The 17811-nt window shown below is 38.3% G+C and overlaps 1 protein-coding gene across 1 annotated transcript in view; it reads right to left on the bottom strand.

The window, feature by feature from the left end:
- Positions 1–17811, bottom strand: part of LOC137245101 (uncharacterized) — a 356011-nt gene that overhangs the window by 171333 nt on the left and 166867 nt on the right. Inside the window, exon 3 of the mRNA XM_067775234.1 lies at positions 12767–12941. Within this exon, the coding sequence (XP_067631335.1) occupies positions 12767–12941 (175 nt within the window). The remainder of the gene's footprint in view (positions 1–12766; positions 12942–17811) is intronic.

Here is a 17811-nt window from a genome sequence, read left to right as displayed (position 1 = left end):
AATGATACGTCGTAACTGCCCCGAAACATTCTGAATCTTGTCCCTGACAGCATCCAAGTGTGGTAGGAAGTTCATTCGCTCACCCATTGTCAACCCCAGGTATTTGACTTTCTTCGAATATCTGATGCTGACCCCGCCGATGCGAACAACCGGTGGGCGATTCTGTGACAATCTGCCCTTCAGCAGCATCATCACAGTTTTGTCCACCGAAATATCTACGCCAACATGGGCGCCCCAGCCAGCCACTATTTGACATAGGGACTCACTGGTACGCTCAGTGCTGGCGCGAAAATCTCCCTCCACTAATAAGAGGAGGTCATCCGCATAGGCGCAGAGTTTGCAAAGATGCTCGAGTTGCCTTAACAGGGAGTCCATCATCATGTTCCATATATATTGACCATAGATGGATCCCTGCTGACAACCTCGAGCCACCTCCCTGTCCACACTTTCACAGGCACCAACGATAGTAGCTCGTTCGTCCGAGAAATAGCTCTGCCACAAAGCAATTTCTGGGCAGCCGAGCTCCACTAACCGCTCGATAACCCTATCCCAGCGCAGGTAGTCAAACGCCCCCTGAAGTCAATAAATATGCCTAAGACATATTTATTGGAGCTTCTCTCAACACAGTCTTGGACATGCATCCAGGCGTCTTCAATGCTGCGTCCTTTCCTGAATCCAAACTGTCTATCCGACTGGTTACCCCCAACTAGCTCCTGAAGCCGCTCAACCATAACCCTCTCCAGCACTTTACCAAGCACTGGAAGAAGGCTGATACCTCGGTAAGACCGAGGATCAGATCTTATTTTGTCAGGCGACTTCAAGAGAACGACAACCCTAGCAGCTTTCCACTCACGTGGGAAGTAACCTTCCCATATGCATTTACCATAAACGGCTTCCAAGTATTCCGGAATAAACTTCCACAAACACTTGCACATTTCTCCGTTTATCCCATCCAAACCCGGAGACCGTTTAGATCTAACCAGGCCAAATGCATATTCAACTCTTCAACTTCTAGTGGAGGTACAGGTACATCCTGTGCAAGGGGAGTTACCTGAACATCCGCCCTAGGAAAGAACCCTTCGATAAGCAGCTCTGAACATTCCCTCCATGTTGATATTGTTCTTTCGCCTACACGGAGGGAATTAACTTCGGTCTGGCGGCGACCCCTACAGATCTTATAGACCTACCCCCAGGGGTCGTGCGAGTTTTCTGACACGAAGTTGCGTCATTGTTCTTCTTTCACCTCTACAATCATTCTCTTATATTCACGCGTTTCCACACTTAATTGACTTCTGAGCTGGGCCAGACCATCGGAATCAATATGCCGTGCGCGTTGAAACTGACGTCTAAGGCGCCTGACAGATCTCCTCTTCTGGGTTAGCTCACGCGTCCACCACCTGACACGTTGAAACCGCTGCTTCTTCCACCTTTCAAACATGCTGTCATTGACCCGCCAGATACTGGCATTCAAGAGGGCAATCTGCTGATCTACTGGAAGCTCTGCAAATACACCGAGGGGTGTAGAAGTCACCTCCTGCTCGACGTATAACCCGTACAGAGTCCAATTTGCCCCGGCAGTACGCCACCCCATTACGGAAGGCGTACCAAGCATATCCGGGGTGGTACGGGGAGCAACCACAATCTCAATGAGATTATGGCCGCTTATCCCCTCACCGACGTGTGCCGTACGTAAGGACGTTTGTCGTACGAAGCACGTTTGACCGAACTCTCAAGCCCGTAGGAATCAATGTGTGCGTCTGTGTACATGTACATAAGATATTTGTGTGTGTATTGTTTACAGATAAGCACTGTTGCCATTGACCATTTTGCATGTATGCTTATGGAAACATCAACTTTTTCCAATTTAATTTTTGATATTGTAAAAGGCCGGAATACTATTAAAAAAGTATAAATAGATTAAATATTTATAATCAGCACTTTTACATAATTATTTCGAATTATTTTCACAATTTTTCAAACTTTAATTAGGCGTTTTTGCATAAAATTGCAAACGGTCAAAAATTAGCGCACAAAAGTTTACTAGGCAACTCTGTCTAGTGAGAGAGCGATCAGCTGACACGTTCTTACGGAAAAAATTAAAATTTGTTTTTATGATTTTTAATAATCGGGGATTGCCCATATTGCTTTTTTTTTTTTTTTTTTTTTTTTTTTTTTTTTTTTTTTTTTTTAAATGTATGAAAACATTTATTTGAAGCAATTTTTTTTAATTTTATAATTTATTTAATAATTTGGGAAACATTTTTAAACAACGTGACATCAGGACGGACAAGGCGACAGCTGTTTCGATTATACCTTGTAAATCTCTTCAAAGCCTTTTCTCCCGGGAGTGGGAGTCGAACTCGCACCCCTACGATAGTTGAAATGGTTGTAAACGCATTCAGCTACGTCATGCCTGTTGTGAAGTCTTTCCCAATTGCCTTCTTTATGCATATTTTAATCTTTTACACATTGCATACTTCGTATGCAATTATGTGTTAAAGCTATGCTTGGTACGGCGGTTTTCAAAGAAACTTTGGTTTTTGTTGCTGTTTTCGTTCTATTTATAGAACTACAACGAATTAACCAATTTTGTCTGTTTGTATGATTTTTAATAATCGGGGATTGCCCATATTGCTTTTTTTTTTTTTTTTAAATGTATGAAAACATTTATTTGAAGCAATTTTTTTTAATTTTATAATTTATTTAATAATTTGGGAAACATTTTTAAACAACGTGACATCAGGACGGACAAGGCGACAGCTGTTTCGATTATACCTTGTAAATCTCTTCAAAGCCTTTTCTCCCGGGAGTGGGAGTCGAACTCGCACCCCTACGATAGTTGAAATGGTTGTAAACGCATTCAGCTACGTCATGCCTGTTGTGAAGTCTTTCCCAATTGCCTTCTTTATGCATATTTTAATCTTTTACACATTGCATACTTCGTATGCAATTATGTGTTAAAGCTATGCTTGGTACGGCGGTTTTCAAAGAAACTTTGGTTTTTGTTGCTGTTTTCGTTCTATTTATAGAACTACAACGAATTAACCAATTTTGTCTGTTTGTATGATTTTTAATAATCGGGGATTGCCCATATTGCTTTTTTTTTTTTTTTTTTTTTAAATGTATGAAAACATTTATTTGAAGCAATTTTTTTTAATTTTATAATTTATTTAATAATTTGGGAAACATTTTTAAACAACGTGACATCAGGACGGACAAGGCGACAGCTGTTTCGATTATACCTTGTAAATCTCTTCAAAGCCTTTTCTCCCGGGAGTGGGAGTCGAACTCGCACGCCTACGATAGTTGAAATGGTTGTAAACGCATTCAGCTACGTCATGCCTGTTGTGAAGTCTTTCCCAATTGCCTTCTTTATGCATATTTTAATCTTTTACACATTGCATACTTCGTATGCAATTATGTGTTAAAGCTATGCTTGGTACGGCGGTTTTCAAAGAAACTTTGGTTTTTGTTGCTGTTTTCGTTCTATTTATAGAACTACAACGAATTAACCAATTTTGTCTGTTTGTATGATTTTTAATAATCGGGGATTGCCCATATTGCTTTTTTTTTTTTAAATGTATGAAAACATTTATTTGAAGCAATTTTTTTTAATTTTATAATTTATTTAATAATTTGGGAAACATTTTTAAACAACGTGACATCAGGACGGACAAGGCGACAGCTGTTTCGATTATACCTTGTAAATCTCTTCAAAGCCTTTTCTCCCGAGAGTGGGAGTCGAACTCGCACCCCTACGATAGTTGAAATGGTTGTAAACGCATTCAGCTACGTCATGCCTGTTGTGAAGTCTTTCCCAATTGCCTTCTTTATGCATATTTTAATCTTTTACACATTGCATACTTCGTATGCAATTATGTGTTAAAGCTATGCTTGGTACGGCGGTTTTCAAAGAAACTTTGGTTTTTGTTGCTGTTTTCGTTCTATTTATAGAACTACAACGAATTAACCAATTTTGTCTGTTTGTATGATTTTTAATAATCGGGGATTGCCCATATTGCTTTTTTTTTTTATATGTATGAAAACATTTATTTGAAGCAATTTTTTTTAATTTTATAATTTATTTAATAATTTGGGAAACATTTTTAAACAACGTGACATCAGGACGGACAAGGCGACAGCTGTTTCGATTATACCTTGTAAATCTCTTCAAAGCCTTTTCTCCCGGGAGTGGGAGTCGAACTCGCACCCCTACGATAGTTGAAATGGTTGTAAACGCATTCAGCTACGTCATGCCTGTTGTGAAGTCTTTCCCAATTGCCTTCTTTATGCATATTTTAATCTTTTACACATTGCATACTTCGTATGCAATTATGTGTTAAAGCTATGCTTGGTACGGCGGTTTTCAAAGAAACTTTGGTTTTTGTTGCTGTTTTCGTTCTATTTATAGAACTACAACGAATTAACCAATTTTGTCTGTTTGTATGATTTTTAATAATCGGGGATTGCCCATATTGCTTTTTTTTTTTAAATGTATGAAAACATTTATTTGAAGCAATTTTTTTTAATTTTATAATTTATTTAATAATTTGGGAAACATTTTTAAACAACGTGACATCAGGACGGACAAGGCGACAGCTGTTTCGATTATACCTTGTAAATCTCTTCAAAGCCTTTTCTCCCGGGAGTGGGAGTCGAACTCGCACCCCTACGATAGTTGAAATGGTTGTAAACGCATTCAGCTACGTCATGCCTGTTGTGAAGTCTTTCCCAATTGCCTTCTTTATGCATATTTTAATCTTTTACACATTGCATACTTCGTATGCAATTATGTGTTAAAGCTATGCTTGGTACGGCGGTTTTCAAAGAAACTTTGGTTTTTGTTGCTGTTTTCGTTCTATTTATAGAACTACAACGAATTAGCCAATTTTGTCTGTTTGTATGATTTTTAATAATCGGGGATTGCCCATATTGCTTTTTTTTTTTAAATGTATGAAAACATTTATTTGAAGCAATTTTTTTTTTAATTTTATAATTTATTTAATAATTTGGGAAACATTTTTAAACAACGTGACATCAGGACGGACAAGGCGACAGCTGTTTCGATTATACCTTGTAAATCTCTTCAAAGCCTTTTCTCCCGGGAGTGGGAGTCGAACTCGCACCCCTACGATAGTTGAAATGGTTGTAAACGCATTCAGCTACGTCATGCCTGTTTTTGATTTCTACGTTCCGGGCTACGTACGTACGGGCGTTGCACGTCGGTGAGTTTTCGTTTACATTGCACACTCATAAGATAGGTCGTGTCAGCTGACACGTTTTTTCTACGTACGTTCGTGAGTAACCACGGCTTCATTCATGAGAGTAACACCAATGTCACTCTTGCCCATGGGCCCATCGAATGTGTACCACTCACTCGGTTCGTTCACAACATGAACGTGAGAAGTGAGTACCCACTCGCCCAACGCCTCTCCCCGTCCATGACTAGCATATCCAGGAGAAGTCCTGAATATTTTGCTATGCCATATAGGGGATACGGCATTGGCATCCATACCAATGATAACTGGCGTGCTACTCACAAGTAGTAGCACCGTATCGAGGTATTTGATATATGATTCCATAGGTTCTCCAAACTTACAGTATAGAGCAAAGATGGCTCTACCGAAAGAGCACTCAATGCTCACACACACTCCCCAATCAGAAGCATTCAACAACAAGCATTCATAACTAGGCTCATTCACCACAACTGCAACATTGCCCCGAAGGTCACAAAAGGACCTAAACCCTCCGGGAAACCCTCTCACCACACCATTGGTAGTGTAGAGTTCCTGGAGCAGGGCAATACTGCAATTCTCATCAGCCGTACCCGTCCCCAATTCACACACAACGGAGTACGCTCCCTGACAGTTGAGTTGAAGAACTAAACCCATTAATGTCTGGCGAGTGCACGGGCAACAACGGCAGCATATGTCGGGCATTCCGCCGACATCATAAGATGTGCGGCGGGTCTGCCCCTAAATGCGCAATTTCGGCAATGCACCCCATTAGGGCACTTTGCCTCAATATGCCCTTCCTGCCCGCACCTCCGACAGACGGCAGCCTTCAACCCACTGTCCCTCACCTGGTGACCAAAACTCAGGCAACGGAAGCAGCTGTAGGTTTGGTTCTCTGGCCGAACCGGGAAGGAAAACCATTTAACGTAGCTACGGCATCCAAGAGGGGGGACATTAACTTTTCCGGTCCCTCCAGGGTGACGGTCACCGTTGCTCCATCGACGTCCGCCTTCCAAGGTCGGCTGATCAGCCTAACCTCTGACTTCTGACACTCAGGGTCGACCTTCGTGAGGTTTAGGCGAAAGACCTCCTCCATGAACTCGTCAGGGGAGATTTGCGCGTAAACCCCCCGAATGACCACCCTGGTGCCTTGCTTCCGGTTCTCGCACACTTCTAGCCCCACCTCAGAAAACTTCTTATTCGCGAGGACTTTATCCCGCTCCTCCCTGGAGGGTAGGTGAATAACTACCCCACCCGACCGCACAGGTTTCACTTGGTGCACTCGTACACCAAGTGTCGGCCCAACCTCCTTATTTATTTTCTCCACTACCTCTTTTGCAGATACCCGGGTTTGCCGCCCTTGACGACCGCCGACCAGGTGTGGAGCGGCTTTGGGACAGCAGGCGCAGGTACTATGGCAGCCGGGACCGTCGTGCTCGGAGGCGGCATCGCCAAACGATATGCGGTGGCAGATCCACCGCTGCGTGGGGATGCACCCCCCAGCATGACGCCCCGTAGCGACATCGCCTCAATTTGTCCGCGGAGTCGGGCATTCTTGGCTATAGCCGTCATTAGGAGGGCTTCATACTCTGAGGAAACCTCCATCAGCCTCTCCGCAAACTTAAGGTCTGCGCCGCTGGCTCCAAAGACCACCCTGCTAAAGCTAACCGTGATCCTCTTTAGGGCGACAACCCAGGAGCCATCCACTCCAGAGGTAACCCTTGAAGCACTAGCGCTCCCGCCAGCTGCGGGGGATCCCCCACTCGCAGTCATATCACCAGCGGACTGACCGTCGGAAGGTTCGGTGCCAGCGGGAGGACCACAGCTGTCAACAGCGCCAGCGCCCTCCTCCCCCGATTTCTTCACCGATTTCTTCACCGGTTTCTCCACCGGTTTCTCCCCCCCCCCTAAAGACTTCACCGACTCGATTGCGTCCTTGCCCGCAGTTACACTACCGTCGATTGCATCCTCACCGTCAGCAGCAGTCTCTGGCACGCCATCGGCTGCTTTCCTGTCGGTTGAGGAGCCAGCGACAGTAGTCACCACGGACTCAGCAACGAAACTTGTTCCAGCTTAAGGGACATACCCCGTATACCCCGTATTCCGGAAGACTGGATAAGTCCGCATCGTATTCGGATTTCGGGAGAATACTCTCCTCATTCTCCGACTTCGCGGACTTACTCAGCCCGCCCTCACCTCCTTGCTCAGCGATTTTCGAGGTGGTCGCCTTCCCCGACGCCACCGGTATCCCCGACTTACCCGCTTTTTTATCAGCTTTGCGACCGGTTTGCACAGCGGTAGCCTTCCCGGTGTTCACTTTCAATAACTGCCGCGCACTTACCCCTCTATCCTCTCCCGAGGTGTGTTTGTGTTTATGTGTCCGTTGATGTGTACGAAATCTGGCCTTGTTGAAGAATGTATTGTAAATTGCCGGCAGAAAACATGAGCGTATTTCGTCGAGTTCGACTGACAAGATGCAAATTCAATACTAATAAGTATGAATAACGCCACAAAATTATGGTTAATAAACTATTCAAAAACTGACTACTTTGAATAACCTTGAAAAATTCTAGTCAATGGACTGTTCACCAACTAGTATGAAAAGCCCTACAAAATTCTAGTAAACTAGAATATATGCTGACTACTTTGGATTATGACAGCAGGTTTCTTCACGCCTCTTTTGAAATTCAGCAGCTGATGCCAGTGATGATAGTCAAATGACTCCCATCAGAAATATAATGTCTGAAAATTTATCGCTTAAGAAGGAAATCTTATGCCAGTTTTTGACATCAGCGAAGGGGATTTCAAATTTTCCTTCATATACAAAATAAAGCTATGCGGCCTTCGTATGGATGAATATATCAAACAACATTTGAGGAAAGAAAATTTCAAAAAATTAATACGAATTTTCCCAGACTTGCTGACAAAAATTGAATGGGCTGAAAGGTAACGTAAGGTTGAACCTGCCGGTCGGCGAGGTCCTCACGAAGACTGAATCGGTTCATAGTATTACGAGAAGTTTGTTTAATGACCAAACTAAAAAGTCGTATCAAAAACTAGGACCTATAACTCCGCACTCTTGGCAAACGCTAGAATCTTTCGGGAACCTATTCCACTTGCTGCTTCTGGATAACCCTAATAGCTAGTGTCTTAGAGTGTCTTGCGCAAGGCTTATTCAAAAATGTGTGCTCGATCGTTTCTTTCTTCAACCCATATATCTTATATCTGCTATCAGTCAGAATATCCAATACGAGTATAAAAGTTTCGAATGATAGGAGTAATTTCCCCAGTCTAATATATGATTCTACGCCTTTTACGAATGTGTGATCATGTGCAACTCTCGCCTTCTTTAAATCTCATCCAATTGGGACTTTCATGGTGCAAGCTTCGAAGGATGCGCTCTTTTTATCTAGTTTTTCCGCTTTTTCCTTTGAGCTGCCATCTGTATACTCAAAAAATTCAGAAAAATATAGATAAAAAGTTCTCATAACATTTTTCGAAGTTTTTCGAATTATTTTTGAGATTGGCTTTCATAGATTCAGCTACAACAAAAATTATAAAAAAAACATAATTTTATTGATGAGATTTCATGAAAATTACCATTTTGGAAAAGTGTAAGTTTCGCTTTAGGGAACATTTTGGCACTATCTTTGGATAACTTCAGAGCTAGTAACAGTAAAATTTAGGGATAACTCAAGAATCTTCTCTGAAATATTTAAGGAAAAAATTCAGTGCCATTTCGCGACAATTTCAGGAGTATGTTTGGATCATTTCGGGCTTGATAAGGGACAACTTTGGCATCACTTCCAAATTATTTTTGGGAAAATTTTGGAATTGTTTTCGGGAAGGTTATTTCGAAAGTGTTTCGGGGTCAGTTCGGAATTTTTCGGAATCATTATGAGATCTTCTGCAGACTATTTCGGGATGATTTCGTTATTTTGTTTATAATTAATTCCAAAATGTTGCTGCATACTTTCGGGGTAGTATTTGGTTTCTTTTGTAGCATATTTCGGGACTAGTTTGAGATGACTTGGGACAAGCTTTGTGGTAATTTCTTTAATTCTTTTGGGATCACTTCAGAACGCTCATCGGTTCATTTCGAGATCATTAAGGGCTTATCTCTAAATCGTTTTTTCGGTATCATTAGAGTCTTTCAACAAGTTTTTCGTAATTTTTTCGGGATAGTAGTGCAATTGTATTGCTGTCAGTTTGAGGCAACTACGCAATAATATAGTGAATGTCTTCCTATCATTTTGAGACTGCCATATCCGTCAATCGCGAACAGTTTAGGAATTACAAATTAAGCTATACATTTTGGCACAACAACATTTTTAGTTTTTTCCTTCGTGCAAAACTAAAAGAAAATCAAGAGCGCCATATTCGCCAGAGTATTCCAGAAATTTTTTTTGAGCATAAATTTCATATATTTCACTTTGCGATCAATCGAAAAAACTAAGCGCCTTTAAGGTTCTTGTATCATTGGGGCGGTCCTTAACAATCAACCTTCTGCGTTTTCCAGTCCCCCATTACAAGGGTTATTCTAAGGTCAAAAATTAATTAAAAAAGTTTTGTTGTTTCAAATATATTGAGTATCCGTAGAGACATATGCAACACCATCAAAAAATTTATTAATTGAGACTGAAAACAACCCGAAAATATATTTATAAGCACCACCCTATTGTACCATGTTTAGTTGGGGAAAATATATAACTTGCTTCTTAGAATAAACAAACATGCGGTGTGCAACATAAGTTGTTGTAAGATGAGATACAAAGAAATTGCAAATTTTGCAAGTTTTATGCTGCCCTTTTCACGGACCGTGGCAAAAGCCTTTAAAAAGGACATCAGCTCTCATATTGGATTAATCATAATGCCAGGGCTATTAAGAGACCTCCCTCTATCACAACCCGATGAAATGGTGACAACGTTGTTAACGATAACATGTTTTATACCAAGTCGGCAACACACCGCGAACACTTCGATAGCAACTCTATAATGTACCGATTAAAAACCGATAATGCTTAAAAAACAAATGGATAAATCGCCGAAAACAAATCGGCAAGTTTCTATAAAGCATCGTTATTTTTTCGATAACAAATGAATGCAATTTGGATAACTATAAATAATCGGTATATTTTCGATAACAATTCAATAAAAAATCGATAAGTTTATAACTCATAGAAAGTCTGTAATCGATAAAAATTGTATAACAATTCGATAAAAAATCGATAAATCGTCTGTGCCTTGTCGATGACGAATATTGTCGATATCATTTCATCCTACAACTCCCACATATTACGCCTTCTCTTAAAATTACACTTACACTTTCCTTGCCTTATACTCTTAACTCCAAAATAATGTCAGCAAAGCTGTTTACACATACAAAATTTTTAATATAGGGTCGAAATTTCTCAAGTGTGCCACTTTAAATCGAGTGTCTCAGTTTTCATTGACTAATACGGTTTTTAATCGGTTTGGAGGTAAAAACGACCTCTCCAAAATATCTTTGCAAACAAGTTTTTTTTACATTAGTTATTAACAGTTAGAGTTTTTGATCATGTTTTTTCAACAATTCATAACTCACGAATGGTTTATCGAAGCTCACCGTTTTCTACACAAAAAATACACGATGACTCAGCGCGCGAGCATCAAAACGTGCGCGTCTAACGCTGGAGGTATGAGCGCGGTCACAAAAGCATATATAACTTTTGACCTAATGCAAAATAATGACCTTTTTTCACCAACATTTTTCTAAAGCATTGTAGAATTGAATGAACAAACAGGATTATTTAGAAAAGTAACATTTTTTTTATTAAAAATGATTTTTTTATGACAAAGTATATTAATTGACGTGGCCGCCGTGGTGTGATGGTAACGTGCTCCGCCTACCACACCGAAGACCCTGGGTTCACACCCCGAGCAAAGCAGCATCAAAATTTTAGAAACAAGCTTTTTCAATTAGAAGAACATTTTTCTAAGCGGGGTCGCCCCTCGGCAGTGTTCGGCAAGCACTCCGAGTGTATTTCTGCCATGAAAAGCTCTCAGTGAAAACTCATCTGCCTTGCAGATGCCGTTCGGATTCGGCATAAAGCAAGTAAGTCCCGTCCCGCCAATTTGTAAGAAAACTTAAAAAGGAGCACGATGCAAATTGGAAGAGAAGCTCGGCCTAAAATCTCTTCGGAGGTTATAGCGCCTTATATTTATTTTATTTATTTATATTAATTGACGAAAATTTTGATGTAGAAAGCGTTGAGTTTCGATAAACCGTTCACGAGTTATTAATTTTTATACTCAGCTGAGAAGAGCTCACAGAGTATATTAATTTTGTTCGCATAACTGTACCCCGTAACGGCATAAACTAATCGAGATAGATATAGACTTCTATATATCAAAATGATCTGGGCGAAAAAAGAAATTCATTTAGCCATGTCCGTCCGTCTATCCGTAAACGCGATAACTTGAGAAAATTTTGAGGTATTTTAATGCAATTTGATATGTAAGTTCCTGGTCACTCATCTCAGGTCGCTATTTAAAAAGAACTAAATCGGACTATAACCACGCCAACTTTTTCGATATCGAAAATTTCGAAAAACCGAAAAAGTGCCATAAATCATTACCAAAGACGGATAAAGCGATGAAACTTGGTAGGTGGGTTTACCATATGACGCAGAATAGAAAACCAATAAAATTTTGGACAATGGGCGTGGCACCGCCCACTTTTAAAATAAGGTAATTTAAAAGTTTTTCAAGCTGTAATTTGGCAGCTTAGTATGTAATTACACCCGAACTGAGCCTTCCTTACTTGTTTTGAATATCTCGTTCCTTGCATCTGGCGGCGTTTATTTTTCATACTTCGTTTTCTATTCCTGTATGAATGTATGCGCCACCTAGCTGAGTTTTTTTTCTTTTTATTGCATTGTCATCGAGTTCTAAACTGTATTCCAAATTCCAAGCTTGTAGCTTACCGGAAAGTTACTTAAATTTAAAGTTACAATTCCAAAATTTGTAAACAGCGCTACACAGGGTCAAGCTAAATAAAACCGCTTAAGAATAGCGATCACCCTAGTATATATAGTTACAAGCATAATCTTCTACACTTCATATATATCTTACAAATGTCATTACAACAAGGTTGTTTACATTAAAAGCTGAATGCAGTGCAAAGAATGTTACACACAAATTTTTTTTAAATATTTCATCCCTAATAACTAGAAACTACAGGACATACAAAAATTTTTCAAAAGTTTTAGTAAACGCAATTAGCTTAATTTTTCGTTATTTCATTAAGCTAAATAATGCACATTTAACAAAATTTGTTGCAAACCACTTTTAATAGTTTTGTAAAATATTTACCGCAGACTCTGTTTGTCTGCTTTGAGGTATGGCACACGCATATTTGTGAAGGGTCAAAGTTGAGATTTTTTTTTAACAGCTGCTAACAAAATTCAAAACTGTATGAGTTGTACGCTTGTGTTGCGTTTAAAACTTTAAATTGCTTACATATTTATTTTTGATATTTCATTTAAACTCACTTGAAATGATATGTGCCATTCTCATAGCCAAAAAAAGGGACCGTATATGTTAACATCCATATATTACCACCACCACAATCATAGTACGGCTTAGACCAACGACCATCCTCATATTTCACGGTCAACGTATCATATTCGATGCGTTCATCAGTTTTGTTGGAGTATAGATGAAAAGCTGAAACAAAGTAAAGGAATATAAGAATAAGAAAATTACAAATTTTGTATTTGTATACACTATGTGGTTTTATTCGTTTAATATGATTTGTTTGAGTATTTGGGTAAAAATAAATATTTAAATTTTGTTCATCAAATACTCGAAATTGAAAATTTCATCATTTATCACATATAAATTAAATTTCTTGAATCCGAATATCGAAATCTGAATTTTCACCCCTGTACAATACGTTTTCAGGGTCCGCAATTGGGGCCATTATGTATATGTTTTATTTTTGAAGGCGGATCAACTTTATCTACCTTTTTAATTTATTGGTTTGCGATATGTTGTGTAATGATATCACGTCAAGCAATTTAGTCCTAATTGTTCAGTATAACTTCAACCGTTCATAACCTCCTTCCAAAATCATCTCTTTAACCGAATTAGTTTCAGCTGCATAAGGCAACCGGATATTGTCTGTTCATGTCTGTGTTACCTACACCCTTTTAGAGTAGGTCGTTTCCATATTTAGGTGATGGTTTTGTAATTTGTCGTACATAAGGTCAAACAATTTCTAAAAACCTTCTTTTTGAATTTGTATGTGAAGCCCTTTCTATGCCCACGTTCATTGTTCCAAATATTTATTTATTTATTTATTAAGTCTATGAACATAAGTTCTTATAGACGACCAATGAAAAAATTATACAGCATACTATTAACAAAATTCTTACAGGCTACTAACAATTTTCATACAATTAAAAAACAGGCCATATTAAGAAAAGCACAAATTAATAAGTCAATCTAATGAAAACCTAGCACTTACAAGTATTGGTAACTAAAAAACACAATTTAATAAATTAATAAAAACATTCTTCGGCAAAGAGAAATCAAGCTCGATAAAATATGAGATCTTATTAAATTCACTCATAGCGCTGGTAATTGGGGCATTTCTCGCATAATTCGTTCTATTAATGCCATAAAAATGGTAAAGGCTTCTAATTTCTCTTCCTGGAACATTAAAATAAATTTTCTCAAGAAGAGCAACACAATCTGTATCTCCATGAATGATGCCACTTACTTGTGTGATGCGATTTGATGTCATGTGATTTCTTATCAAATGTGAAACATTCGATCAGATATATTGCTACATGATATTGTATGATACGGGGTATTATGAGTTTTTAGTTTAGGCGACTTGTATAAATATGCTCAATTATACTCTAAATCAGTTTCAATTACATATAAATATTCACGTGATGAGTGCTTTTATTCAGGTGTATCCGTCGCAACTCTATAAATGTGATTTGATGTGTAATGATATGATATAAGATGATATGGAGTAATGTGACACTGGTTCAAGTAACATAATTGCTGTTGGTAATACGTCACATCTTCTGTTATTCAGGAATATTTGGTAAATTTGTTTACAGGTGATGTGATTTCTGATGATATGATATCAATTGATATGGTGTGATGTGACATTAGATTAGTTAAAGTTTTTCATATCAAAGTGTTTACATACTTTTCAGTTATAATAAATAAATGTAAGGTGCGATAACTTCCGCAGAGATATTAGGCCACATATCTACGTCGTGACTGGTTTTATACATATTTATACATTGCAATGCGATGTGTTGGGTGATTTTATATATATATAGTGTGATGCGATGCTAGTTCAATTGTATTATTATAAACTGTTTGCTCATTATGTCTTCTCATATCCATGTTAGCACGTTGACCACTGTTATTCAGTAATATCATTTTGTTTGCTTGCATCGTTGCGTTTAATGTTATGATTTCAGCTGCAACTGTAATAAACTGCTTGTGCATCACATGCCACCTGGTTTGTAATATTATGATATCAATTTCCAATTATACCAATTCACGGAACTTAAGCGACTGTTTACACACCAGTTTTTCTGTTAGTCAAGAATTTCCGTCCCCACTGCTTATATGCGATATTATGTATGATGATATCAAATGATCTGGTATGGTGTGATATTTATCAATGTTTTTATCATTTGAAACTGTTTACATCCTTTTCAATTTCGTATCCATTTTTACATCTTGATTGGTGTTTCAAATGAATATCCACTGCAACTGTTTACATGCGATGTCATGTCTGATGATATGATATTAAAATATATGGTGTGATATGGTACTAATTCAAATGACTTATTAAAAACTATTTTCTAATTACATCTTTGAGTATCCATATTCACATAGGGACCGCTGTTACTCAGAAATATCGTTTGCAATGCGATGTGATGTGCATACGTTGTGATGTGTAATGATATGATATCAACTGATACGGTTTGATGTGATACTAGTGAATTTTATTGTATTTATTTATTCGAAGCAGTCTTCATCATCTTCAATAAATTAGCTCTTCTATGTTCGCAGTTGTTCTTAGAAATAATTATATTGCAAAAAATAAAACCTCGTCAAGAAAAATAACCAAATCAGGCATGATCTGACAGCTTAGATTGGTCCAAATATTTGCTAATTCTTATGTCGAAACCCAGAAATTGACTATCTCTTTTGTAAATTCAATCTATATTTTATGCGTAGATATCGATAGTTGGTATTCAAGTTACTGAATGACTAAATTATGCGAAACTTACGCTGAACCAACAATATCTGCTTATAAATCTCTTATTAAGCCAACAATCTCTTATGGCCAATCCATTTTACTGACGACTGAATTGCTGGCTTAAATTTGTAGCCATTCAAGAAACAATTTTTATATGCACGAAACAAATACACTAGTGTGAACAGATTTGTTTAAAGTTCTACGTAAATTCGCCAACAACTTTTACAAAATTTCAACAACCATCTTTCGTTTAGAAATATTTTACTATCCTGCTGCATCAATACTGATATTGACATTGACATTTTTAAGGTGAAGTTTGTATTGGTTATTGCCGTACACACTCAATTTCACGGATGCTACATGCATTGCCTGTCAACCCAAATACAAAGAATTCTCTATAACAAGTTAAATTATGGCTTCTATTCGCACTAATAGAACGAACGATCTAATGGGTGTTGTGCGATAAGAATTGATGCTGTTATGTTGCTGACATTTTTCATTTGGAGTAGTTGTTCTTTGATGTCAATGTATGACAAAAACCAATCTCATAATATATATTTAACGCGGTACAGCATGGGGTACAACAACAAATCCATTAGAAAAAAATGGGTTGAAGAAAAAGCATGTCATCAACTTAAGTATAAAAAATGTATGTATATACTACATATTAGAGATGTTTGTATGTATATAAAATTTAAAAATTTATAAAAATGTATGGCCATGTCGGCATTGAACTTTGGATTCCGAGAATATAGAAAGAACAAGTAAGGAAGGTTAAGTTCGGGTGTAACCGAACATTACATACTCAGTTGAGAGCTATGGTGAGAACATAAGGGAAAATAACCATGTAGGAAAATGAACCGAGGGAAACCCTGGAATGTGTTTATATGACATGTGTATCAAATGAAAGGCACTAATGAGTATTTTATGTGGGAGTGGGCCATAGTTCTATAGGTGGACGCCATTTAGGGATATAGCCATAAAGGTGGATCAGGGTTGACTCTAGAATGCGTTTGTACGATATGGGTATCAAATGAAAGGTGCTAATGAGTATTTTAAAAGGGAGTAATCCTTAGTTCCATAGGTGGACGCCGTTTCGAGATATTGCCACAAAGGTGGACCAGGGGTGACTCTAGAATTTGTTTGTACAATATGGACATCAAACGAATGGTGTTAATGAATATTTTAAAAGGGAGTGGGCCTTAGTTTTATAGGTGGATGCCGTTTCGAAATATCGCCATAAAGGTGGACCAGGGGTGACTCTAGAATGTGTTTATACGATATGAGTATTTTTAAAAGGGAGTGGGCCTTCGTTCTATAGGTGTTCTCCTTTTCCAGATATCGCCATAAAGGTGGACCAGGGGTGACTTTAGAATATGTTTGTACGATATGGGTATCAAATGAAAGGTGTTAATGAGTATTTTAAAAGGGCGTGGGGCTTAGTTCTATAAGTGGACGCCTTTTCGAGATATCACCATAAAGGTGGACCAGAATGAGTTTGTACGATATGGGTATCAAATTAAAGGTATTAATGAGAGTTTTAAAAGGGAGTGGTGGTAGTTGTATATGTGAAGGCGTTTTCCAGATATCGACCAAAATGTGGACCAGGGTGACCCAGAACATCATCTGTTGGATACCGCTAATTTATTTATATATGTAATATCTGCCAAGATTTTAAGGGTTTTTTATTTCGCCCTGAAAAACTTTTTCATTTTCTTCTACTTAATATGGTAGGTGTTACAACCATTTTATAAAGTTTTTTCTAAAGTTATATTTCGCGTCAATAAAACAATCCAATTACCTTACCATGTTTCATCCCTTTTTTCGTATTTGGTATAGAATTATGGCATTTTTTTCATTTTTCGTAATTTTCGATATCGAAAAAGTGGGCGTGGTCATAGTCGGATTTCGTTAATTTTTCATACCAAGATAAAGTGAGTTCAAGTAAGCGCGTGAACTAAGTTCATTAAAGATATGTCGATTTTTGCTCAAGTTATCTTGTTAACGGCCATGCGGAAGGACAGACGAACGACTGTGTATAAAAACTGGGCGTGGCGTCAACCGATTTCGCCCATTTTCACAGAAAACAGTTAGCGTCATAAAATCTATGCCCCCACCAATTTTCAAAAGGATTGGTTAATTTCTGTTCGACTTATGGCGTTAAAAGTATCCTAGACAAATTAAATGAAAAAGGGCGGAGCCACGCCCATTTTGAAATTTCTTTAATTTTTGTATTTTGTTGCACCATATCATTACTGTACTTGAATGTTGACATAATTTACTTATATACTGTAAAGA

Source organism: Eurosta solidaginis, chromosome 3 (genome assembly GCF_040869045.1).
Source record: "Eurosta solidaginis isolate ZX-2024a chromosome 3, ASM4086904v1, whole genome shotgun sequence".
Lineage (NCBI taxonomy): Eukaryota > Metazoa > Arthropoda > Insecta > Diptera > Tephritidae > Eurosta > Eurosta solidaginis.
The sequence above is the reverse complement of the archived record's forward strand: the minus strand, read 5'-3'. Positions and strand labels throughout refer to the sequence as shown.